This window comes from Mchenga conophoros, linkage group LG10 (genome assembly GCF_057382185.1).
Source record: "Mchenga conophoros isolate Kocher_MC1m ecotype Shallow Benthic linkage group LG10, M_conophoros_male_GT1.1, whole genome shotgun sequence".
Taxonomy (NCBI): Eukaryota; Metazoa; Chordata; class Actinopteri; order Cichliformes; family Cichlidae; genus Mchenga; species Mchenga conophoros.
The window spans coordinates 4,694,236-4,721,568 of NC_140535.1; the positions used below are offsets into that span (position 1 = coordinate 4,694,236).

The 27,333-nt window shown below is 40.9% G+C and overlaps 1 protein-coding gene across 1 annotated transcript in view; it reads right to left on the bottom strand.

Annotated features, from left to right (window-relative positions):
• Positions 1-21,139, bottom strand: part of jam3b (junctional adhesion molecule 3b) — a 52,945-nt gene extending 31,806 nt beyond the window's left edge. Inside the window, exon 1 of the mRNA XM_085288275.1 lies at positions 20,974-21,139. Within this exon, the coding sequence (XP_085144401.1) occupies positions 20,974-21,115 (142 nt within the window). The 5' untranslated portion in view covers positions 21,116-21,139. The remainder of the gene's footprint in view (positions 1-20,973) is intronic.
• Positions 21,140-27,333: the final 6,194 nt, after the last annotated feature.

Consider the following 27,333-nt stretch of genomic DNA (forward strand, 5'->3'; position numbering starts at 1 on the left):
AGCTTTCCATCAGCACACCATAAAGGATTAACCAATAATTCCCCAAAACATATAAAGATCTGGAAACACTCGCATCTGCAGCTATCAAGCTAATCTGGATGTTGGCATATTAACACAGGTCCTTTTCTGACCAGCCAGCAGTTCCTTTACCTAATAATGCCCTATTTGACCAACACAGTGACAGAGAAGTGGGGAAGCTGATCCACTCTGCCACAGCCTGCAGAGATAAGCGCTCATTGTTGAGTGCGTGGATAGTAAGCGTAGCCGGTCACGATGAGCTAAGGCTCGACTGACAACGGAACAATAACACAACACCACGCAACCGAGACGTGTTGACTTAGCAGGTCCAAAAGGTTTAATCTGCCTGACTTCCTGTGTGCTCCAAGGATGCCTGCTGTGGGCTAAAATGAAAGGGTGGTTTGTGATGTAGCTTTTAGGGACGTGCCAAATTTGTGTAACTATGCTGACTTCAAAGTCTGACTGTTTTCATTGGAAGAATATTCCCCCAGCCTTGCAGCTTTCCGTTTATTCCATAAATTTTAAGGCTGCATTGAAGTGTAAGACAAAAGAAGATAAAGAAAAATGCAGTTTATGGAAAAAGCAGAGACCTAGGCAACAGGCAGGTGCTATTTTTTTTAATCATACCCTACAAGTAGGCGCACTTGGCGAGTATGGAGAAAAAATGTCATGTATTCTAAAGTCAATTAAAGAATGGAAGAAGAAATTGGCATCAGGAGAGAAACTGCTTTGCTTTAATAATGTCAATATACTGTGGGGATGAACAAAAGTATTTTACCAGTACAATATAATCTGCAGTATGATCATTGCTTTAACAATGTAACCGATAGTTTTAAGATGGCCTTAAGAGGTTTATGCATACTGTTATCATATTAACCTTGTATTCCAGATGCAGTTATAACTATTTTATACACATTGCATATCTGTGCTTCTTTTGAGTGGATGTTCGGTTCATTAAGGGTCTTAAGCTTCACTGGCATGACTGTCCAGGTGATACATACTGAGGGAAACTAGAACATAGAAGGAATTGCAATACATGCTTACAAAACACTTATATCAGGTCATTTTTATTATCGTTTATAAGTTCATATTTATATCCTGTTCATATCCTGTACATAGCTTGTACTCACTACAGCCTGTACATACTTATAGTTATAGAATATTCACAACATACTTCATACCGTGTACATTATAACGTACCATAATAGACCCATTTCTGTAATATACTCACATATCTATATTATTGCTAATATATATTGTAATATATCTATATCACTAAAGCACTTCTGGATGGATGCAAACTGCATTTCGTTGCCCTGTACCTGTGCATGTGCAATGACAATAAAGTTGAATTCTATTCTATTCTATTCTATTCTATATTCTTGTATTAAGCCTTTAGTAGAGGTTCTTGATTAAAACATTAATTCAGTAGATGACATATACATAGTTTCAGTTCGGTTATTACATATATGAGAGTGGCTTCTGTCTCTCTGTCTGGTGAGAGGTCAGGAGCTAGTCGGCGAGGTGAAATAGGGTGTGGTTAGCACACACACACACACACACACACACACACACACACACACACACACACACGGTTAGAGAGAATCATTTATAGGTGAAAGTTTAATCATGTTTTGCTCGGGGTTGCAAAAGAGCAGTTTGTCGCAGAACTGCTGCTGATGTGTCAAGATGATAAGCGAGCATCCAGCAGTGACAGGAAGTACCAGCCGTGAAGACGGCAGGTACTTCCTGTTTAACTGTGTTAAAAGTCATTGTGGTTTTGATCTGACCTATGTATGAAATGGATCTGACGTTGAGGGGGCGTCATTAAATTTAAGCCCTGATGGTATAAAATATATGCTTATGCTTTGATTAGTGGAAGATCATCAATTGCTGTCTGCGTACGCAGTGATCTTCCCACGCGTGCATTAAATCATCGTTTGACTTCACCCGGCCGGATCAGTGTGGTTATTCTTCGATCACCTCTTGTACCCTTCCTCAATATTGAACCCTTAACAATACCAAAATGTATCTTCAAACCCTATAACAGAAACAAATATAGCCAATGAAGAAACATTTTTAATGTAATTCCCCAAGCTCTCTTTTTCTGATACTGTACAATAACTGGGTTTTCAGCCAGCTCAAACTGAGAGTCTACTACTGAATACTACTGTCTGTTATTTCTATTTAGTTGTGTTACTCTCTCCACTCCACACCCACATGTTTGTGGATGTGTCATGTGTTGAGCTGGCAAGAGACAAGTGAAGTGAAATAATAACGATGCTGACAATAATATGTTATGTTACCAAGCAGCGTAAGGCAAAGCCAGAACAACACAGAACTAAAAGGAATAGATCAGAACATAACAGAACATACTGTCTGCGAGGACGAACCAATATCAGATCTCTTTGTCAAATGCTATTTTGCAAAATAGTATGTTTTGTTGTACGGCAGCTGAATGTGGATGCTAAAAGACAATACGACTGACATGGAATGTCTTGAACTATTCACCTGAATATTTGTGGCACAAAAATGTACGACGTGGAAGCTTTTATAGTCTTCTAACAGGGCCTCCCAGATGGGTTCAGCTTAGTCATCAAGATGCTATCAGTTCAATAAAACAGTATTTCTAAAGTCTATGGTTACAACAATAGCTTCCTTTAAGCTAGCATTTGTTTGCTTTCCTTGAACAAAAGCCACCTTGTGCAGATGAGGACTGAATGCAGGAAAAAGAAGTTAGACTGATGTAATGATGTATGTCCGATCACTGCTGGATACAATAGCACCCTTTTCTTTCTCTACAATTTAAAAACACTCAAATATTTTATTATGGGTACAATTTATGGGTACAACTGCAGAGCTCCTTCAGTGACAGACTGCTGCATCCTAGATGCACGAAGGAGCGTTTCCGCAGGTCCTTCCTCCCTGCAGCTGTCAGACTGTACAATCAGAACTGCTCCCACCAAACACAGATGTTTACATCTGCGCTGTAACTGCAATAAGTTAATCAACCGATTCGCACTACAACCTGGGTTTGCCTCTTATCTGTAGTTATTTTTATTTAATTTAATAACTGTACAGTACTCTGTATATAGTAACCATTGTCCTTAATGTAAATATGTAAGAAAAATTGTGTATGTTTCTGTTCTGTGTACTCTTTGTTTGTATATGTGTCTTTTTGGCTGCTGTTACAACCAAATTTCCCCTTGTGGGACAATTAAAGGATTATTCTATTCTATTCTATTCTATTCTAATTTATTTCACAGAACTCTGAAGGACTTTCAACAGACAACTCAGTCATGAAGTGCCCTTCTTTAGCACTAAAAGCGGATATATGCCATCTAGCTACAGCATACAGCAATACTTCTGCACGGGGCTATTAACAAACTCCATGTGCTGTTAAGTGTACTTAGCGTTTTCGATTGTTGTTTACATTTCAAATCTCTAGCACCAGGCAGAAGAGAGAGTCAGCTGATTGTGACAAAGAAAAAGAAAAAAATACACACAAAACCCCCCGAAAAGTCAAACAGTCAAGTAAAGAGTCACGAGGTCAAAAACATGACTGCTGCAAAGGTTTACGTTCTCACAAAGATTTCCTGTACAGCAGACTGTGACAACTGCATGATGAATAATCCTGTGGGAAGCTGTTCTGACTGTTTTGTTGTTCCTTAGTAAGCGCTAACGTGGCGGACATGAGGAGGAGTGCAGAATGTGAGGTCGCCAAAAGTACGTCACTGTGTAGGAAATGACTGGTCACAGGTGAAATGAGCTTTGAAAGGCAGGCAGTATTGAAGGGACTGCCCCACATTTTTTGACTTTAAATGAAGGAAGCAGTGGGACAAGGTTATGATCCGTAGGAAAAGAACGACAATGTTCTCATTGTTTCTTTAGAACAGTCTTTGGAAAGCTCTGGCTTTTGATTAAAGTGATTAATTGTTGTCTGTCAAAATGTTTGACCAATAACATTTTAAAACACTGAAACTACTACCAGTGCAAAAAAAGTCACAACATAAATCTAAAAATTGTTTATTCCAATCTGAAATCACTTCTAATTAAAAGAGTGGAGATGCCTGCTGTCATACAGCACATTCTGGAAACACAAAAACATTCCATTCTGCAAGACAGAGCTGCAAGCAAACCCTGACTGTTACTCATTTCAAGAGACAGTTGTTTATGTCATATGCCTATGGTCAAAAGAGAGAGAGAGAAAAACTAAACTAAATACTTTGCCATCAAAGTGTGCAACCCAGGCAAGAATTTGCCAGCGAGCAGCCCACTCAGACAACAAATGTGTGCAAAGGCATACTATACACTCAAATAGACTGCACAGGCTGGCTGTGGCTGAGCTGGGCGACAGGGAATGCTGCTTAAACAACAGCTGGGGAGAGAAAGCATGTGAGCCTCCTGCTGCTGGCCACTCCCCTCCCATTCGCTCCCACTCTGAGGGAGCACTTCCATCACCTGCTCAGGGAGGAATCCTTGATGGGTTTCCGTGGGAATTACCAGACAAAAGCAACAGACGGTCCAGCGACCGACCGCTTCGTGACATCCATTCCATTTCCAGGCTGTTACATGAACTATGCCACTGTGTATACAGTCGCATAGCAAAGTCCTAAGGTGTGCGGCACGTGAATGGAGAGCAACTTACTGGTCCTGGGAACAATGGACAAGCAAAGATCTAAAAGTACTTTCATGGTAAGAATAGAGGACAGCTGGCGACCTCAGTCACCTGCTGTCTTTGCCTGCGTCATGCGTAATTACTTAGTGTTCTCCTGCATACTGTGGCCAAGTATGGAACACGTGCCTCGTTCATGATCAGTCTGCTCTTCGTGACAATCATAGCAAAGTCGATTGCCCCTAATACGAGGAGAATGAGTTAAAAAAAAAAAAAAGCAAACAAGCAACAATAAATTGAATCTCTTTTCCCTATAGGTAAGAAATCAGAAATGTATTCCTAAGCAGCTTATAATGCACTTTCTGGTGTTCTTACATGGAAATCCAAAAACAAAAACCTGCACACATCTGCCGCTCGATGCAGTAATGAAATCCAAACCCTGTGGAATGTATCTCTGTCTCTTCTCAGAGCGATAAAAATGATAATGCTTTTGCTCACATTCAGTGCAACTATGGAATGACTCAGTCGTGGGTTAGAATTGATAACCTACCTGTGTAATAACTAGGGATGGGTAGCATTTAGGTTTTATCCGATACCAGTACCAAACCGGTACTTTTGAAACGGTGCCGGTGCTTAAACGGTGCTCAAACCGGTGCTTAAAGAATGGAGAACACAAAATTGGTCCAAAAACCTCTCATGTTCAGCTGTTTTTTGTAAAAAGATAACAATGTTAGCCTTTTCTGCAGCTATAGGGCATATATGGTATCACTCTTGGCTGGAAGCAGTGCTTAAACAATGGAAAAAACACAAACTTTGTCCAAAAACCTCTCATGTTTAGCTGTTTTCCACTTTTTCTTTGGTCATTTTACCCTTTTTGGCCAGGGTGAAGGGAGTATCTGCCATCAAACAAGAAGACAGCCGCATGTAGCTATGATGGTGTTTGCTAGTTCACCTTACATGCATTAATTTAATAATAATAATAATAATAATAATAATAATAATAATAATAATAATGGATTGGATTTATATAGCGCTTTTCAAGGCACCCAAAGCGCTTTACAATGCCACTATTCATTCACTCTCGCATTCACACACTGGTGGAGGCAAGCTACGGTGTAGCCACAGCTGCCCTGGGGCAGACTGACAGAAGCGAGGCTGCCATATCGCGCCATCGGCCCCTCTGGCCAACACCAGTAGGCGGTAGGGTAAAGTGTCTTGCCCAAGGACACAACGACCAGAACAGAGAGCCCGGGGATCGAACCGGCAACCTTCCGGTTACAGATACGCTTCCCAACCCCCTGAGCCACGGTCGTGGTTAGCCTACTCAACGTAAATTACACACGAACAACATTAAGCTACTCACGCAGAGAAGAACGGCTGCTGCTGCCATCATCATCCGTCATCATTTCTGCTACACTGTCAGGGCTAGGGGCCAGGACTCTCCTCTTCGGGTTCTTGGGGGATGTTGCTAACTCCGGGTCCGATAACAGGCACCACACCCGCAGTAGATGTGCCCGGCGTGAGGTCTCGCAGCAAGCTATCAAATACGGCGCATTTCTCGGCTTTTAACTAAATGCTATACGTCGCCAGGTGTTTCATCAGATTCTAGGAGTTACCTACTTTGCACAGTATCAGCTTAAAGCACTTGTTGCAGGCTGCTGAGTTTGCATCTTTTGCTGTGAAGTACAGCCAGACTTTGACCGCTTCGCCTTGGGCATTTTTAATCTGTAGCTCTGCTCTAAAAGAACGTACGTACCTGGGCCCGCCTACTATCCTCGGAAAGGTAAAATGATTGGCTAGAATCCAAAGTGTATGACATCTCAGGGGAAAAAAAAGCACCGAAATAAAGCACCAAAATGTGCGCTGCTTTTCGGTCTGGTTACTACCGTTTATGTCAGAACCGGTGCCATTACCGGTACCCATCCCTAGTAATAACTGCAAGTTAGAACGTAGAATAGAACAGACTTACTGCACTGAACCAGCAGGCAAAGCCCTTATAAGCCATGATAACAACTCATTCTGCTTAAATTCATCATCTCAATAATCTAAGGGAAACAATATAATAGAACAGACAGAAGTGGTCTAGTTCCATTCATAAGGCTTGTTCTACTCAGATCTGATTGGAGCCTTTGGGTTAGATAGCAGCACATCATAGCAGTCCTTCAGAGCTCATTCCTCTCTGCAGAGCAGTTCTCACTGAACATTATCATGATAGCAATCGCCCCAAAGGAAACCGCCCACAGATGTGAACACTGATGATCTTGAGTGTTGATGATAAGGGATAAAACTGTACAGTCACTCAGTTCCACATGAGTGAGCCTGTACAAGGGAAGGGAAGGACAGGGCGGTGGTGGTAGAGGGGGAAGTTGGGGGTGGGGGTTCATTACACTTGAGCGCTAGCTGGACGGAGGCCGTTTCGAGAGGCTTGTCAGCAAAGCGATATAAATATTTCCTCTGAAAGTGTGCCAAAAAGCTCAAGAAACCATAAGATCATTGTTCTAGCTCATAATAGATTGGGCCAGCATGAAAAGCTGCGAGGGGGCTCTGGGTTCAACTTTGGGGTGGAGTGCGCTGGCTGTACAGAGGACTGTGGCTTGCTGTTTGCTTTCCTTCTGTTTCACCTCACACAAATGGAATATACAATATACTGAGGCGCACCATCAACTTTACATGGCTTTTGTTCTCATTGCTTACTGCTGTTGTTTTTTTATTTTCTCAATAAATTATTTGTTGGCTTTTTGCTTTTGTATGTTGAATATTTTAGGAGCCACACATCTGTGCTCTCTGTATTCTTAGGTTTTAAGAGAATAGCTCTCAGAAGTGGCTTTGTTTTTCAGTATAAGCAAGGCAAGCAGGGGCCTGCCACTAATGTAAAAACTAGTGAAGCACTTGAAGAACAAGGTAAAATTTTTACCTCAGCAAGATCTCTCCTGTTGGTACTGTCTGGAAAAACAGCGCAGCATTATCCTCTGGGTTTTTATATTATATGTATATACTAGGGGTGCAACGATATTCGTATCGATATTGAACCGTTCGATACAGTGCTTTCGGTTCGGTACGCATATGTATCGAACAATACAACATTTGTAATTTATTTTATCAACTTTCCTTCTGACTATGCTGTCTGTGTGGAGCGCTCAGTGAATCTGCGTTCGACTACTCCGCCTAGGCTGCACTGTCGAGCGCAGATCCACTGAACGCTCCACACAGACAGCATAGTCAGAAGGAAGAGCGCAGGGCAAGCTAGCGTGACAGAAGTTAAGCTCACCTTGCAACATGGCAAATTGGACCTCCCCCACCCTCATTCAGATCTGGCGTTTGGAATTATTTTGGTTTTCATGTGACGTATGACCCTGAAGGTAAGCGCTCATGGACTAAAGTAAAACAGTATGTTGGATGTGCCACGCAATGCTCAATTACATGGGTGGGAGCTAGCGTGTTAGCCAGTTAGCTCTCTAGCCCCATGCACGGGGCTATCAGGGGTAGCTCGTTAACGGAGATTTGCCGTGTTGTGGCGTTAAGGTCATTTTAACGAGGTTAACCTGAAAGCACTAGTGGGAACACAACGAATATGACTGCACATTTACGCCAACATCATCCTAGTGCAAAGACAAAAACAACAAGCATGCATGCTACAAACTTTACCTGAGTCATTTAGACAGCCGTTAGCACAGGATTCGCCTTATGGGGACCTGATATGTTTAATATGCTGCTGAGAATATAGCCCAGAAGAAGCGGATAGTATAGCTTTTATTTTGGAAAGAGCCATTTCCCTGTAATAAACTCTCTTTTCCAAAGATGAGTGATTCCTCAATCAGATACAGGGCTCGCAAAATCGCTAGCCCGACGTCCTGGGGCTAGAGATTTTTCCAGTCGGGCTACCAAAATCTATCTCTGCCCTGCCCGTCGGCCTATCGTAGGAAGCAAAAATATATGTCAATGCTTTTGCATTCTTTCGGAAATGTAGCTGGGTAATTATGTCATTGGCATCGGTGAGCCACTGTGAATATGTGACATATTGAAATCGCGTTTGAATTTGCGCTTGTTTTTTGCTTTCACTTTGCAATCGCGCGAACTGTGTATAGAGAGCGACAGCACTGATCTGTGAGTGATGATAATTTGCGCACCAATTCCTCTGACATTGTCTTATTAATCGTTAGCTTACTACGCAAACATGACAAGTGAAATCTCCCGCAGCTTAAACATGTGAGAGGTTGATCGCGCAGAGAATCGCTGACCGTTATGTGTGTGTGTGTGTGTGTGTAAAAGCAGCAGGATATATATTTCAGTTCTGCTGAGCCAAATAAGACAGGTCAGGGTGAAGAAGTGACAGCCAAAGAAAAGCTTACTGCAAAACGGAAAAGTTATGACAAATCAGACTATAAGGCAAAAAGAAAGTGCAGCTTTATGGTTTCATGGACAAAAGAATTTCTGTGGCTGCGATATGACGAGCTAAATAACCAGGGCTGCACATAAGTGGGCCGCAGGTGCGCATTCGCTGTCAAAATAAAAAACACGCACAAGGGTTAGGGTTAAATTTAAAAACTGTACTTTTGAGTTAAAATATATATTTATAATTTTAATAAATGACAAATTAAAAAGGCATGAACATTTTTTTTTGTATCGAAAAAATATCGAACCGTGACACCAAAGTATCGAACCGAACCGTGAATTTTGTGTATCGTTGCACCCCTAATATATACATATGTAGTCCAGCCTTAAGGTTTAAAATTAGCCATATTTTGATATTTTTCCCCTTTCTAAAAGTGGTGATTTTTGGTCATTATATCAGGCAAAAGAACCAAAAAGTGGACGCTAATAACACTCTTGGACCATTTGAATCTGATTTTAGAAACCACATAATACCTAAACTGCTAAAGTTATGAACAAAGATCCTGGACAGACAAAGAGAAAAGCCAACAGTGAAACAATCGTGGAGGTTTTTCAGTTCTCTCACCTCACTTGAGCATAGTTTATGGCTATTAAATAAAAAACCTAAACAATAAAACTATTTTGCTGTTAGCTTCCTTTATGCAACGGCTCTGTCACTAGAAACCAATGCAGTAGCGATAAAACACAACTGAACTAAATAAAGTGGCTTAATGAAAACTGCACCTCAGTAGCCAGTATTCAGTACTGTATATGCTTACACGTGCCCAAATCATTCATTGCAGGTGTAGGGGCGTTCCTCGTTAGTCGACTAAAACGAGGAAAACAAATTTGACTAACTGACTAGTCCCAAATAAAGACTCAAATATCAAGTTAAAGCTGAGAACCATTTAATGCCAAAAACTCCCTAAACAAAGGCATTTGATACGTTTTATCGTCCTTAGTTGGTGTAACTTTGACATGGAAAATCGTTTGGAATTACTGCTGCCGCACGTGGAACCATTTGAAGTTGCCATTTTAGCTATGATAATGACAAAGGAAGTGGAGCACCCTCATTAAAGGAAATGAGCAGATAACCTCATCGTCTTGAAAAAAGCTGCTCTTATACAGGATATGAGGTTTAATGTAGACAAACTCTCAATTTAGTCTAATTACTACAGTTACAGGAAAAAATACAGGAAATTCCTTAAAACAGAAAGGCTGTGAAATATCTACTAGCTCCTCCTCTGCTTCTAATTCTTACCCCTTTTTTCTTCTTCTGTTTCATTTAGTTCAGTTTAAGGTGGAGTAAAGCATTTAAAATTGAAATTTAATATTTACAGAACTCTTGTAAGTGCTTTTTGGGTGGATAGCCTTGTGTAATCTTTTTTTAAGTTCAGGAGCTAGAATTACAGAATATTCTCAGCTTAATGCTTCGGTCTTATAAACCTGACCATTTTGAACCATCTGTTCCATTCATGACGAATGCCTGACAAACTCCTGAGTCATGGTGAAATCCACACAAATTGCTTCTTCCTTTTCCCCCTCCATAGCTTTCCGTGTCACGGAGACGAAGCAGAGCCACATGCAAAGCCCCCTCTATGGGAGCTCAGCCGGGCCAGCCACCATGTTACAAACTCGTCACCTATGTCTGGCATCCTGACAAATATTTAAGGCACTCACTTACCCAGAGTATGCCCTGACACACATGTGGCAACAGCGCTGTGTATACTGAGCTTCTGCTCAAGCATAATTCAAAGCAAAGACCTAAAAAGCGAGGCTGATCCAGGCATTCATGATCCTTTGTGACATAATCAGGAAATTCCATTGATGCGCCTACATATCAACCATTTCACTTTCTTTAAATATTTATTTTACTTTCATACACCAACACTTAGACCCAGGGTAGATTTTCCCCACACTTCATTTTTTTCGTGGATGCTGAGAAAGAGCACACAGATGAAGGTCTCTAGCATCATCATCATCATCTTTTCTGACCCGAAAAACCACTGGTGTACAGAAATCGATAACATTCAGATCAATGCCATTTGGACCGCTTTCTACCACAAGGTACTTTGGTAAGCTCCAAAGCAGCCAAAGAGTGCTATCAATTCCAGTGCAGCCTCAACATATTTATCACTAAGTAGCCCAGAAGGCATAGTGCTCACACCATATGGCCACATGGTCTGGTTACAATCTGTCCACGCTATCTGTCCAGTCAGCTGAACGCAAACTGCACTTCTGTCAGTGCTGGTGGGCTTTGTACAGCACCACAGCTATTGATCACAAATAGATACAGCTTTTGGAATTTGCATTAAAAATATTGTTTATGTTTTTTAGACTCTTATGTGATAACTTGGAAAGATCGAGTCCAGTCTTCTGTACAGCAAGCAGCACAAAGACAGAAACCAGTGAATTACTGTGGTAACAAAATCCACCAGCATTAATGACATTTCATAAATTTCTGGTTTCTAACCTCTTCGATTCGGTATTTTTCTGATTTGAAAATATTTCTTGGCTCTGAGCGGTTGCCAGGCAACAAGATGAAGCTGCATCTCATTGAATCTCAGAAAATAATAAAATCTAGACACTATCACATCCTGTTGCTTGCCTGTTTGTTGTAGATTTAGGAAACAAGATGTAAGAAAGGTGCTTTTTTGTTTCATCTGAAGAGTCAAAGACCGTTTTCTGTACTTGCGGTCAACCAAAGTCCTTTCAGAAGAAAACTTCAGCCCTCTACAAGAAACTTTAAAGTTGGGACAGTTATTCTTAAGCATCATCTTAATTAAACCCTCACTTCAGTGATTACCTACGCTCTATGAAACTGACTCGGGAGGAGTACAACATTCATTAGAATTAAACATTAGAACAATATAAACTTTGTATTTGTAATGTATTGTTATCATTTTATTACATTATTAAAGCACAAGGTTCAGTTAGCAGTTCACAAAAATAAATACTTTTACTTTCTTCCTCTGAGTACATTTCTGTACATTTTTTAAATTTTTACTTGAGGACAGAAGTTGAATCAGTTCTTGAACTTTGACCAGAGTATTTTTAACACAAGTATCTGTACTTCTACTTAAGTACAGAATGTCTGTACTTTTGCCACCTCTGGGATTCTGCATTATTTTAGGATGAACTTGAGATCGTGTTAAATTTCTGCAGATGACTGGATGCTGAACTTTGACCTTTTTACCTGAAGTATTTATGTCCTAATGAAGTGACGTTGGTGTAAAACAAATATTTTCTAGTTGCATCACTACTCTCTTTCTCTGTCACACGCACTGAAACACTTTCCATCCCTTCATATGTTGTTATGATGAAACTAATGTAATCTGTATCTTGTAATATGTAACTTAATCATCACAAATGACTCATTGGATGAGTTCCAAGCAGTTAAATCCCCTCACAGGAGACTTAGCAGTATGGGAGAGCTATACCATTAAGTATGATGCTTCTACAAAGTGTCTTTTTCATGACACGGAGACTTCTAACCACTAAGAAGTGATTCGTTTGTCCTTATCATTTAAAACGACGATGCTGGACGTTGTTCTAACATTGTTAAACTGCCCAGTGTGTAATGAATAACCTCATTTTTAAAGCTGAAAACGTCAAGGTCCTGGTCTTGCCCACTGGCTGACCCACACTGCTGAGCCGGGCTGTTTAAAACTCACTTTGCAGAGCCTCCAAGTGGATGCCACTAACTCCCATGAAATCCTCTGATATTTAGCATCACTACTAAACTGACTAGACCAACCCCAAAGAATTAACATTCACTTGATGTTTTAAACAACAAATTACAGTACAGCCCAGGATTACTAATAAAGTCCAGCATTTCTATAGTGTTTAAGGCTTCTATCTACAGCCATTTATAAATAGTGGTAATGTTCTGTTTTGGGACCACATGCATATCTGGAAAGGTATGATGATGCTGGGAGTGCTTCCCTACTCATGCTTCCAAACATGGAAACCTTGAGGTAGAGAGAGCAGCAGCAGCAATGTTCCTGTTAAAATGAAGTTTTCCCTTCCCACTGTTGCCAAGTGCTCACTTATATTGATTGTATAATTGTTGGTGTTTCTCTGTATTAATGTGGGGTCTTCTTACCTTACAAAATAAAGTGCTTCAGGGCAACTGCTGTTGTGATTTGGTGCTATACAAATAAAATTGAATTGAATCAGCTGAGCAATTAGCTCACATGGGCAGTACTGAAATCAGATGGTTATTATTGATTGCTTTTGATTGTGGTCTGAGCTTTACTTTCATGGCCAGCCAAACTAACCCCATGTTAGATGCCGCATGCTTTTATTTAGACACCACATGTCTGGCAGGTGCACTCAGATCCCCATTCAACCTCCACAGAAACATCACGCAGGCCTGATATTAGCCCGGAGGTGGTGGCTGGAGGTGTAGTAACCTCCTTGTAATTACAGACTAACAGATGTGAGAAAAGGAAATGAGCTTTAAGCCCAACTGCTCCTGTGTAGCAAAGGGAGTTCTTGCTGTAATAACACGTGCCGGTATACTAGTCTTAATTACAGCATTGTTACCTAGCACAGATGAATGCTCCGTACATGCAGTTCATCATCCTGTCACCTTATTCTCATGTTCCAAGCAATAACAGAAACTGGGGAACTTCCAAAAGCTCTTTACTCAAAACAGCCAAACATCATATTTCATCCCCGGTACAGCTTGTGCTGAGAGGCACAAGGTCATGCTCAACATTTCTGGAAGCTTTAGTTAGAGAATTGGGAAACCCCAACTCAACACAAGATAACACACATTTATACTCTCACACAAAGAGGTTAGGATCTCAGCAGAGCTCCCTTAATATCTAATGTTATTTTTGTGGCATACATCATCAGATGAGCTGAAATCTTTTTTAATTCACTCGGAGAATAACATTTACAGCAAACAGATAAAAAAAACAAACAGATTTCTTTAAAGCCATTTGGTTTATCCTGTGACATCTGAAGTCTCTCTGCTTCATTTTCTTTCACGTGAACACTTGTCTACAGCCCCACCACATTCAAAATTTAGGGTTGATTTTAAGATTTTAGTTATCTATCATTGTTATTTCAACTGTTGCTCTTATATTATATCATTTATGGAACTGAAAGCTGAGAGAACTGAAGGGACCACATAGGGCTGCACGATTAATCGTTAGAAAATCGCGACCTCGATTCATACTTATGTGCGATCTCATTTCCAAATGACAACGATTTAAAAAAAAAAAAAAAAAAAAAAAAAAGACGACGACAATTGTACCGCATTTTACGTTTCATGCAGATACGTAATCTGCATGAAAACAAGCGCTCACTCTTCCTGCTCAACAAATGACAAGGGCGGAGCCTTATACCACGTGATACAGAACCTGGCTGCTAAAATTGGCAGGGAAAAAACAACAGAGAGCACGTCAGGGATGATGAGAAAGTGGCAGGAGAAAATCCGTCCCAGTCAACCACCCAAACATCAATAACGGGAACCTTATACAGCGCTTCCCTATACCCGTCGAACTCCCGCAGGCACAAAGAAATTACGGAGGCTATTACTTATCACCTGACCAAAGATATGGCTCCCATCAACACTGCAAAACGAGGGATTTAGGAAAATGATCAACACCCTAGACAAACGCTACACAGTGCCGTCCCGCAACTATTTTTCTATTGTTGCACTTCCTGCTCTATACACGCAGTGTCGAGCAACGGTGGAGACGGAATTTCAAGCAGCAACGAAAAAATGTGAGACATTTGTTGTTTTTATGTTCAATCTCAACTGTTACGAAGTTGATGTGCAGTTAAAAAGTGCAATAAATATTTATACTGGAAAAGAAAATCGTGAGAGAATCGTGATCTCAATTCTAAGCAAAAAAATCGTGATTCTCATTTTATGCAAAATCGTGCAGCCCTAGGACCACATTGGAACACTATTAAGCTACTGTACATGCAAGTTTTGTGCACAGTTGATAGTAGATGTGGTTTTGAATGAACTGTGATCAAACACCTGAGGTTGTTTGATGACGCTGCCTTGTAGCTATTTTTAGACAGTAATTGCCCTTTTGTTACAGCCTGGTAAACAAAAGATGAATCCAGAGCGATTATCTGGTTATGACTCTGAGCAGGAGCACAGCCTCCAGCTCTTTCCTTTCCGAGCGCAAGCGGCTCAGCCACATGTAGTTCACTGCCTCTTCCATGTCATTAATGAAACCCCTAATCACTTCACTAAGCTGACAGCATCCCAGTGTTTGATCGATATGGTCCCTTTTGAACTATTGATGTACTCCAGCAGAATCCAGTGAACACAGGAGCAGGAGAATAGCCGTGGTGTTTCCTCCCTACACAGGCCATGTGAACAAAGAGAGATAATCAAACAGGAAGCCTGTCTTCTGCCATCCTTAGCTTTGGCAGCCAGTAAGGACTCATCTTGGAGATTATCCTGTTTATCTAAAACACCCTAAACACCCGGTAATAATGTCTTGTCAAAATAAACAACCAATTAGCCTGCTATCACAACAGAGCCATAACTTCCAAAACTCAATACTCCACAACACGCAATTTTTTTCTCATGAATGTCTCCCTTGACTAAACCTCCAGTTGAAAATAGGACCATGCTGACAAACAAAGCCAGAATTTTTAGATTCCTTTTACCCACCGAGGCCATCAAGATTTTCATTTTGTTTTGTTGGCGAGCATGAGCTGCCTGGAGGCTGGTTCTCATGCTAGTCTTACTGACATTTGAAGCGTGCACATGCTTTTTTGCCATTTTTGGAACATTATGTTTACCTTTTACACCGAGCATCTTCAACGCTCAGGTACAGTGAGAATAAATGTGAGCAGGACAACAAGCCAAATCCTTCTATCTGTCAAGCTAAAGTGGATTTGTGTCTCAGAAGATGTTTGATGAATGCCTTCAACTAACAATATTGGCCAGCTTTCTGTCCTCCCCCTTTCTGCTCTGCTGATGAGCTGGGTGAGGTCAGCCGGCTCATCAGCAGTGGTCCGTTTTATCTCCAAGGAAAACAGGTGGTTGTGATTGTCAGTCGGTGCTCATGTGATGTAAGGCATTCTGTCTACATATGTTTTCTATTTGGTATGTTGCATTTGCTAATGCGCAGTCAGGTTGAGGAGGGATGCACATATTTCTGGTTATGCTGCTGTTCAAAACACCACGACCACCACCCACTCGTGCACAGTTGTTTCAGGTCATTCCACACTAAGATTCATGTGGCACTCCAACCCGTTCTCACTCCCAAAGCGTAACATTTTACGCTAGGTGACAAATCGTCACCATATTACGTTTTCGGCTACCCACCACGTTCCTAAATGACGACCTCGGAAAAAGAGGAAATATGAGAACCGTCTGGACTGAACCTACACATGTTCGCTCTTTTTCTTCAAATCGCTTAGAAACACGCTATTTAACATCATTAAAGTCCTGGTTAAGGTCAGGAATAAGGTTATGGTCAGGGCTAGGGATAAGGTTAGGTTTAGGGCTGGAATACAGGGCTGGAACGTCTACTACCGCGGGAGCGTCATTGCACTGGATTCCAGCCATAACCCGCCGCGTACCATAGGAACGCCGAAGGTCTCCTTTCGCGTTCCTCAGGAACGCCGCGGGACGTGACAAAACGTCGACATGTTACGCCTCGGGAGTGAGAACGCTCTGGGCACTCCCCCATGGAGGGATTGCACAAATATCCCCTCGACTTACAGGAATGAATTGGGATTTTTTGTCAAGATTATTACACAACTTCCAGTTAGGCAACAAGCACAAAAATGCATAATTGCTTCCTGGAACCATGATGAATGTGCTGGTATTGCACCTCTCACTCAAGGGTGTGGAGCGACAGACTCTCGACTCATACCAGGCAAATGCTGTGTAGCAAGGGACTCCTTTTGGTTTGTTTGCCCCGTTTTACTCTGCCATTAGTAAAATGTCAGACTGTATCAGACTTGTCCACAGGGGCCACAGCCATGCCATTCAGAGAGCGCTCCAAACATTTGCTCACAAGCTTTGGGTGGGGAGAGAAGCATCTGACAGCAAGCAGCTTGTACGGGAGCTACTATCAGCATTCATCTCAGGGTGCTGCCACAGTCAGAGTCCTGCCGTGACAACTGACAAATAAAGAGCCAAGACTTTTTTCTTTTCACAAAAATGTTTAAATAGCATAATGGGGTCCAATTACATGTGGCTTAGCCCATGTTCAAAATTCTCAGAGTGACATAATGACATTTAACAACAATCTAGCAGTCTGCCGACTCATAAAAATGTCAGCTGTTCAGAAAGAGACTGCAATACTTCAAGAGTGAAGGATGGTTAAATGAGCCTCTAAAACCATCTGCACGATTTCAGTCTCTTTCCAGGTAACAACATTTACATGAATACAATGTTTGTGAGTGAATTACGAGGCTGTAGTTATGTAACTTAAAAATGCAACAATTACATTTGGTGTGTGTTGCTCTGCACAAGTGTTTCTTATAAAAGTGAGCTTGTGATCTCAGAGTTTATATTGATACGAATCCACTTTGAGCATCTTCCAGTTCCACACATTTCTTGGCTGTGCTGCTGGCAGGAAGGTTCTGGCAGATGTCTAGCACTTTCTTTGGAATATTTTACATGAAATGGTTCAGGTGGAGCCAGCAGTGGAAAACGTCAGTGCATTCCATTAGATCAGATTGGAAAGTCTGCTGTAAGCATGTGTACTTAAAATAATGATGCCCCTCGTCTTTCCCTCTGATGTCAGATGATTGGGCTGATATGTGCAGCCGTGTTCAGCCCGAGCTGGGTTTAGCGTTCGCTTGGCTGACTAGGGCTGTGTGGTCATTAGGATGATAGCTACCCAAAGAATGCCACGAACAGAAAATAACAAGCACATCTCACAGAGACAGATAATAACACTGAGCGTGACCAACAGCAAAAGCAGAGCTAGTGACACTCATTTCTCACTGAGATCTGCTCAATTTTAAAACTTCAAAAAATAAATTGGGAGCAGAGCTTTTTCAACATACAAGAAGCATTCTAATTACAGTCGGTACCTATTAGGAATCAAACCCTTTCAGTACCAATTAGTAATTCATAAGATGGCTTGTGGCCAGATTGTCTAGCCAGATTCATTCCTTTTCTAAAGACAGTGGCGATGCAGGCTGGGAGCCACTGAGACCACATGGCTAAGCCCCGTCCAGGCAAGACAAAAGAAATTCTTCAATCTTTACCGGCTCACTGTCCTCCCCTGAAAATGTCAGTTGTGCTGCCTTGTCACAGAGTTTTCACAAGGGATCATTCATTAAGAGTACTGACTTTGAAATATATTGTAAATAAATAAGTAATCCAGCACACAGCCTGGAGGTATGTGCTGAGAGCACGGCAACAGATTTCACTGCTGCTCCTAATTAAAGCAAAGAGAATAAGCCCAGTCACACACGTGCGATATCACAGGAAAGGTTCTTATTTCTGTACCCTTTGATCAATATGTCTGTTCACATCTAAGGGGAAAAACCAGCAACCCATTTCATGTCACGAGATTCTTACCAAGCTCTCAGGCATTCACACGAAAACAAGGTTTCCTGAATCATTTACACATCAAATTAAGTACATTTTGTTGCATTTCTTCACCAAGCTAATAAATAAAAATAAATAAAAATGAGATTAAGGAAGGAATTAATGCCTACGACAAGGCAGATACATATCGGAGATGCAGTCAGTTTTCTATAAAAATCGATCTATCTAAATTTAAATTGTATTTTTATGTTGGGATATGAGAAAGAATTTTTTTTAAAGTAACTGCAGCAACAAATATTTTGTTTCCTCACTGTAACACCATGAAACCAGTGGAGCAAATACATTTCCTGTTTTTACTGTACAGATTTTATTATTATATTAATTATAGCCTAGTCACCTAGTGACATCATTTGAAATAGCTAGCTAGCTATAACAAGATCACAGAAACTAATTTCAACATTTGTTGGTAAAGCACCAGCTTGTAGAAAGAAAACAACAGGAGGCAAGTTGATTCAGGAAAGCATCCTGATGTCAGCCGCCACGTCGTTATCTGCTTTGCTGTCTACTTGTTCCACCTCAGAGAAGAACTTTGAGGCCCTCAGGAGCCTGCCACTCCTTATTATTACTCCTTATTACTCCTTCACACAACAGATATGGGCGGGTCAATCTAGATATCGATAGTATCGATACCAACGCTGGTATTGTCATTAGATCAACGCTTTGTCTCTATCCTCCAAGTTCAGCATGTAGCCCACTGAATTTTGTTAAATTAATTTTTAGTAAATATAATATAAACAAACATGCACTATAAAAAATATAGTGCATGTTTTATTTATATCCTATAGCACATTTATAGAACAGAAGTTGAGCCAAAGTGATTTATAAACAGGCACATTTACTTACTTCCACTGGCAGTGGGTTTAACATGTTATCTGCATCCGAGGAGCCGTTTCAGCCATCAAACTTTTTCCCACTAGACATTTTTTGAACAGTAACTTTCAATCGAACTGAACCTCAGAGACTGGCCTACCATTTTCTAGCTTCATAATGACTTTGCTCATTGGTGTGTGAACCTTTTCACAGAGCACAGTATTTGTTATTGTCCTTTCAGGATGTTTAAAATGTGTTTTTCTGGCTGTGTGGAACAGACTGTTGGATCTGTTCATCTTTGTTTTGGTTTATTCTTGTCTGCTTTGTGCTTCGGGGTCTGCTCGTTGGAAGACAACTCTGTTTAATTAAGTTTCCAGTTGCATTAGATGAGTGGAATATTTACTGAAAATCAGACTCAGACTTGTTAAATAAAATGTGTATGAAGTATACTAACAATTTTTAGTCTAGTACTCCCCCCAACCACCACCACGCAAGCGTAAAACACCTTCCGTCTACAGTAGCACCCTGAACTTCAAGACCCTTCCCCACGGCTCTGAGCAAATAATAAATTTTAAATTTATGTAAAATCATATGAATGAATACGACTTATTTGTCTTATGACAAATATCGTCAAACCGTGTGAGGAACGTGTAAAGGAACTAGGAGCTCGCGCATGAATATTTAAACAAACCGCTCTGCTCTTACAGGTGTCTGTTTTTCTGTTCTAGGTATCGGACTGATAAGGTTATGAGGACTTTCAGGTGGATACGGTTAGCATAAAAAGAATTAATTTTATTTCGGCTTTGTCGGTTCACCAGCCGTGTCACGGTTTGAAAGCGTTGGAGTGGAGGAGAAGGATGATGAGGAGGGGGGTGGAGGACGCTTTGCTGGTCTGCCTGGCTCCTCCCGCGGTCAGCCTGCTTTTATTCCGCTGTAGGAAAAATCCGTTATCTCGCGTCAGTACTTCCAACATCATCACCGCAGCTTCAAACCCGCGTTAAATAGTTAACGGCACAAGCTACGAAACCGCCTTGATTCATGTTTAATTTCCCAACGAAAAGTTTGTCTTCATGCTGTAGAGAAACTTTTTCAGAGCCAGGACACGCGCACACAGAAAACGTGTCGGCTTAGCGACTCCAAATGTGCCGCTAAACTGAAGATCTGAACGTTCAGCTCAGACAGCCCTGCTTTCCTGATGTGTAGTTACATGTAGATATATCTGTCACTCCTGTTAACGGCGGCATTATTCCAATAAAATCAATACTTGAGAGTAGTCTGAGCGATGTTTTTCAGTAACAATGGACGCTTCAAACAATCACTCCAGCCGTGCATTTGCCAGACTCGCGTTGACATTAAGTTAAAAATGGCGACTATTTTGGTCACTTCATTAACTATATTTACTTCACGTCGAAGAGACCGAACTCGCTGTCAGTCTGGTTTAAGTTTAACGTTAGTTGAGTCTACACGGTTACTTCTGAGGCACTCTCTTTTCCACTTTTCCACTCGACCAAACAGATGTAGTAGTGGATGGCATTTGGCGGCCACCTTCCTCGAGCGGATAAAAGACAAAGTAGTAGTCGGTTAAAATAATTTTTGCACTTACACTGAGTTGAGAGGAGAGTCAAGAGCCAAGCCAGACGTGTTTTCGCCATCTTGGAGTCGATGCAATGCTCTATTTGGCTGACTGTACATGCGCAAAGTAGACTGAAGAGCCTTGCTGGGGATGGAGAGAGGGAGAGAGACATGGAGATAAACCGGAGAGAGAGAGAGAGCGCGCCAGGGAGGAGGAGGAGGGAGGGAGGGGGGAGGGGGGTTCTATTATATTAGGTTTCCATAGCTACCGAAAGCATCACTCACACAGACTAGAATTTATAGTTGACACAATGTGGGAGGCCCTCACTACTGGGGCCATATGCTGTAGTTATGGTAACTTATCTGCAGTTGCAGATAAATAGGGTACCTCTGCCTTCTGTATACTGTATTGCTGTGTACAGCATTTTGACTAAGAAAATAAAAATATCAAGTTTCCTTGACTACATTAAAAATTTGGTAATATGAGTACAAAAACACATTGACAGATAATAAAGGCCAGCAATAAAACATGAATCTGTAAATACTCTTTCAGTTCTAGAGGAATCTATCATGTGTGAAATGCTGAACTTAACACTCTGTTACTGTGGCCAATAGTATATGGCCGGCTTTAATTAAATATTAACTTTACCTGGCCAGTCCTGCTCATACCTGCTTGCAACTGTCATCCCATTGACAGCTGCCGTATCACCTTGTTCACATGAAAGAGCAACCCCAGTCTTGTATGTCATGTCTGTGATGACAAGTGGTGCAGCCTGAAAAATGCTATACGAACTGTTCCGGTTCGTTCAAACTGTTTCACAACAGCAAAAATAATCTCATATACTTTAAGCTGCTTTTGTCTTTGACAGGATCAACCAACATTTGTCAGTGATAGATCTCATAAAAGCCTCGTTTAAAATAAGCACAGTGCTCACTGTGTACATCATTACTGCAGCAATTATATCTAAATATAGAAGTATGTCTAATAATGCTAGAATGCATTTGAATTGTATTACATAACATCAAAATCTGTAATTCAGGCAATATTGTGGTATGAATCAGGTGTAGCTGTTTCAACCACACGCTTGTGTTCAGGCTCTGCTCTCTAGGTTTGTATTTGGAATCTGTGATGTAGCATTAAAACTCGATTATCAAAAAAGGGGCAATCAAAGCTTCTCAACGTTCCAAAAGCTGTGTTTGTAGACTAAGGGAAACACCAAATAATATGTACAAACCCTCCTAACACCAAGATTACAAAGTACCAATATATATATATAAATATGACTCTATAATGTGTATATAAATACTTCGATTTAATGTGCATCTTCAATAACGTTTGGGAACTTCAATCATTATGTATGAGATGAAAATCTAAAATCTTGCCTTTCCTACATTTTAACATTAAAAAAAAGTAAAAATCAGAAATTATGCTCATCTTGTTGTTGACAAGATGACATAGAGCTTATCTCTTTTGTTCCAGGTTTTGTTTTTATTATTTATTTAGTTTGAAATCTCAATCTTCTCAGAGTCATCCTGCAAATATCCAATGTGATATCATTTGGCTATTTGTCCCCACTTTTTTCCTTTAGTCAACATAAACGTCCTTTTTCAGTTGGTCATAGAGCCTCAGGGTGCTGGACTTCAGTTGGACTTCCCGTTTGGCAACACTCAGCTAGTTTTAGCTTTCCTGTATATGTGCTATTCTGGCTTCTTGTAGCTCCACCTGCAAGCATTCCTTATCCAGTCCAAATGACTGGACAATGAGCTCACCTCCTCTCCTTAGCTCATACTGGGTGGCTGTAGCTCAGGTGGCAAAGCAGGTCAGCCACTAATCAGAAGGTAGGTGGTTTGATCCCAGGCTGCCTCCTGGCTGCATGCCAAATATTTTTGGGCAAGATACTAACCCCATGTTTGCCTACTGGTGGTGGTCAGAGGGAATGGTAGCGCCAGTGTCCGGCAGCCTTGCCTCTGTCAGTGTGCCCCAGGGTGGCTGTGGCTACAATGTAGCTGCCATCACCAGTGTGTGAATGACTGAATGTAGTGTAAAGCGCTTTGGGGTCCTTAGGGACTAAGTAAAGCGCTATACAAATGCAGGCCATTTACTTATCCAGTTCAAATGACATCCTGAGGTTAGGTGGATCAGTTGTGAATATTTTATTTAGTCTCAGCCTACAGTTTGATGTTCGCTTTGTACAGGAGGTTGCTGATGACCACTTCAGTCCTGAATTCATATCAACTCTTGGTAGTGAATGGACTTGGGGTTTAATGTATATGCGGAACAGCAGCAGGGACAATACGTCACCTTGGTATAGCACACAATTGATGGTGATTTGTGTGTTGTCTTCCACAGTCCCAGTAAGTCCCTGATGAATGTTATTAGCACACCAGTATCCACATGTGGGGCATTGAGTTTCAAGTTTTTCTTGTAGTCAATGCCAGTGGTGCGCAGGTTGGTCTGCCTGGCCTTGGAGTCTATCAACCTGCTCTGTCAACCAAGAGCTGTTGCTTTGGCCCTCTGGTATTATTTCCAATGTCTTTCTGAGCTGTACCCATGTATTAGGTCACATGCCCATGCACATATTCAGTTTAGTTGCTGTGATGACTGAGAGGAGTTTCCATATTGTGGCGAGGCAGGTAATCAGCTAGTAGTTTGATGATATTGTACCCTTGCAGGGATTCTTAATGATCAAGATTGTCCTGCATTGTCAGGCAATCATGGTGTGCTGTTACTTTCTCCAGTCAGGTCCTTGTGCTGTGCAGCTCTCGACTCCGAAGACTCATTGAGATATTGACTGGCTCTTGGTCTGGGAAGTTGCTGTGGTCTACACTTAGGGCCATCAGCCACTTTGCATTTCTATCTTATATTTTATTCTTTTTATTTTATTATTTGCTTCCGTCTTATATACCTTGAGCCTAATGACCACAGCTGTGAGCCTTTGCTTGGCAATTTCTAAAGCCTCACTCATGAATATCTTGTTGTACCTCTTTTTCATTAAGCTCACCTTCTGCACCGTAGTTAACTTTGATCATACCCAAATTATTCTAGGATTAGTATGGCAGTAGCATATGTGAGTAGTTTCACTGATACCGGTAGACGTGTGTTGGGCTCAGAGCAGTGTTCACATCTGCAAGCATCTCCTCTGGCCACAGTCTTCATCCTTAGCTCAGCATCTGTCATCGCGTGTGGCTGGGCATCATTTAGTCCAGTTGCACTTTCCAGCTTTGATATTAGCTGTCATCTATTGATGTTATTGTACAGAGCTACTTCTTCCGGGTCACTGTGGATGTTAGTTTTCTACCCATCTATAGTTCCCACATATGTTGCACACCACCCCTGTTCCCACCACACTGTTCCCTGTTTTCTGTCTAGTCTCCTAATTGTTCTACAAGAAAAGGTATAACATAATATGTCTAAGAGTTTCCACATACATTGTGCCCATTGTGCCCTGCTGTTATTACAACACTAATATTTACAAACTCATAACCTACCCACAGTATGTAGTCATTAGGATTCTAAAAAACACCTGCATGTCTATTGTTATATAAAAGAGTGCTTGATAAACACAGTCTTCCTCCCACTGTCTGTGACTTCAGCAGCATCTGTCGCGGAGCACAGAGATTTATACGTCACATTGAACGTCTTGTCATTGTTCCTTGTAAACTTTTTCAACACTTCGTCTGTAAAGCTTGCTCTGCTTTCCAAGCTGCTGTGTGTCTTGAAAACCTGGTGGAAAATAACTGTGTTTGAAACTGTGTGATTTTTTTCTTCTTTGTCTCATTGAGGCAAACAGAATTAGACCAAAGGGCTTGAATGTACTGTGCTCCCACAGCCCATAGGGAAATGATGTAGAGCTGAAAAAGCTAGTTTCTCTGTTTGAGTTTAAAATTATTATGGAAGCTGTCAAGGCAGATCCAATGAGAATTCCTTGTTTAGCTTAAACCTATTTCAACCTTCTTCCTGTTCCTGCTGATGTGTTGGTGCACTGTTGCCCTTCAGCTGATTGCTTAATGACCTTTGGTCACATATAGGTAGAAGCTAAGTACCTTTCACCTATATATGTGACTTCAGCTGTGCTTTTGCTTGTAAATTCTTTTTTTTTCATGAATAAATAAACCCGAGAAAGGGTCATTTATATTTCAGTCATACACTGAAACAGAAACAAAGACCCAAAACACCAAAACATGTCTTCAATTAAATTGTCTGTTTGGATGCCCATTTGTGACTCTCACTCTGCTGTAGAATAGGGATTTGTTCATCAAAGCTCCTGCATAGCCAATATGACTCCTAGTATACGATCATTCATGGATCAGCCAGATGGTAATGTCTAATGGCATTCCAATGGACCTGAAATTCCACTCTTAGTCTTTCATTGCTGTCATGCCAGTTTAATCCTGCACTATACAAACAAGGCATGTCAGTGCTTTCAATGTACTACAGCACAATGAAGCCTACATAAAATGCATTTGTCTTTAGAGTACTGGTGGAAAAATATTTTCATATTGCAGTGTGGTTGAATCAGATGTTTTTTTACCCTTACATATAAGTTCCCTACTAACTCAAATCCAGAACCATGGCTCCATGTTTATTGTTGGAAAGATGGGTCAAAGCCAAGAGACTGTGTAGCTATTCAGCCAGCCTCCTATCCCTGCTGCCAGACACAGACATGACTACCATCAGGTCATGCAGGCGGAGAGCTGAGCATGGCCTTTGAAAGCAATTTTGATACAGATACCTTTTTTATACAGGTGTCAAAAATTTGATAAGCTCACATCAAAGAAATTAAAGTTCTCACCTGCCATCCTAAATATTTAATAGAAGCTTCACTATCCAGTGCTGCAGTAAAATACCACCAAAACCTCTGCTTTTATAGATGTGGTCACACCTACTGATGATTGATTAATTGAATGGATTAGCAGCATCTGGCTGCTTACCCTCTTACTATGGAAGCAGTAAGGGTGTACTCGGGGGTTAAAGTCTGCCAGTTGAGCCCTCCACTGAAAATTTGCTGTCTCTTCATTTAATGGACAGTGTATACGCTGTCATTTTCTACTGGAGTTCTTTTTCATCAGTCTTCATTCTGTTGCTGTCACCCTGCCATCCCCATTTGGAAACTTCTGCATTTTCCATTTCCACCTTCCACCCAGTTAAACCAGTATATTAGTAGACAGCAGTGGAGCTTCTTCAGCTTCTGTTTAATTCTTTTAAGTCACCACCAGCACTGGATTTTCACCACTGGAATATTTTCTGTCATGCCCATCAGACATACATTTATTTTGTGCCTATAGAAAACTTCAACTATCACACAGGCCACTGTGTGCTAACTAACACAGTGAGGTTGCTACAGTTTGGTCAAATAAAATCTTCTTCAGGGTATTTAATGTACATTTATCCACCAGGGTCTTCTTTTTTGCAATCTGCTGGACAACTATAAGTTTAATTTTCTTTTTGACTGCGACCTGGCAGCAACCCGATGGTTTTGCACAGCTTAATTAATCAGGTGTTCCTGCATCTGTCCCTCCCCTGCGCTCATGATGAGAGGTGGACAGTATTGTCTTATTGTGTTGGGTGATTTTATATATCTATATCTAGATAGATATGTCTATATATATATATATATATCTATATATATCTATATCTATATCTATATATATATATATATATATACATATATATATATATATGTATATACATGCGATCTAGCTTATTTTTATTCTCTGGTGTCATTCTTCAATTTTGTACAGCATCTGACCTTTCGATATCTGACCATAAGCTGAGGTCTAAAAATGTCCGTTTAATATTATCTACATCAAACTCTTTTGACTCTATTTCATGCAGCATTAAGAAAACTGATATTATTATTATCTTCTCCAATGACAGCCTGCCTAATAGACACAATTTATCTACTTCTGATGAATAGGTATCCTTCTGTAACAGCAGACTTCGATGTCTTCCTTTGAGAACTTTGATTATTTCTTTTTCTGTCATTTTCTTTCATGCACCCCACTCTCTATTTCACCCCATAACTACATCAGCTAAAGTTAAAGGCTGCTGCTTGGAACACCTTATTACTAACGCTGGTCTTGTAGTTCATAAATGATAAGAACACTCTATTTACAGCTAAATCTGAATATTATTTAACACTAATTACTGGTGAAGGAACAGCTAAGACTCTTTTGTCTACTGTAAACAACATCTACTGACCATCTACTGACCACTCAAGAAGGCTCTTCTAGGTCAGTCCAAATATATATATACTGTCTGATCCCAGCTTCTTTTTTCTAGCTTGAATTGTTGAGGAAATATCTGGATTTGTTAAATCTACACCTTCTACCTCTCATCTTTATCCACTTCCCACTCATCTTGTTTGTCCCCTCCTTCCACTTTAATAGC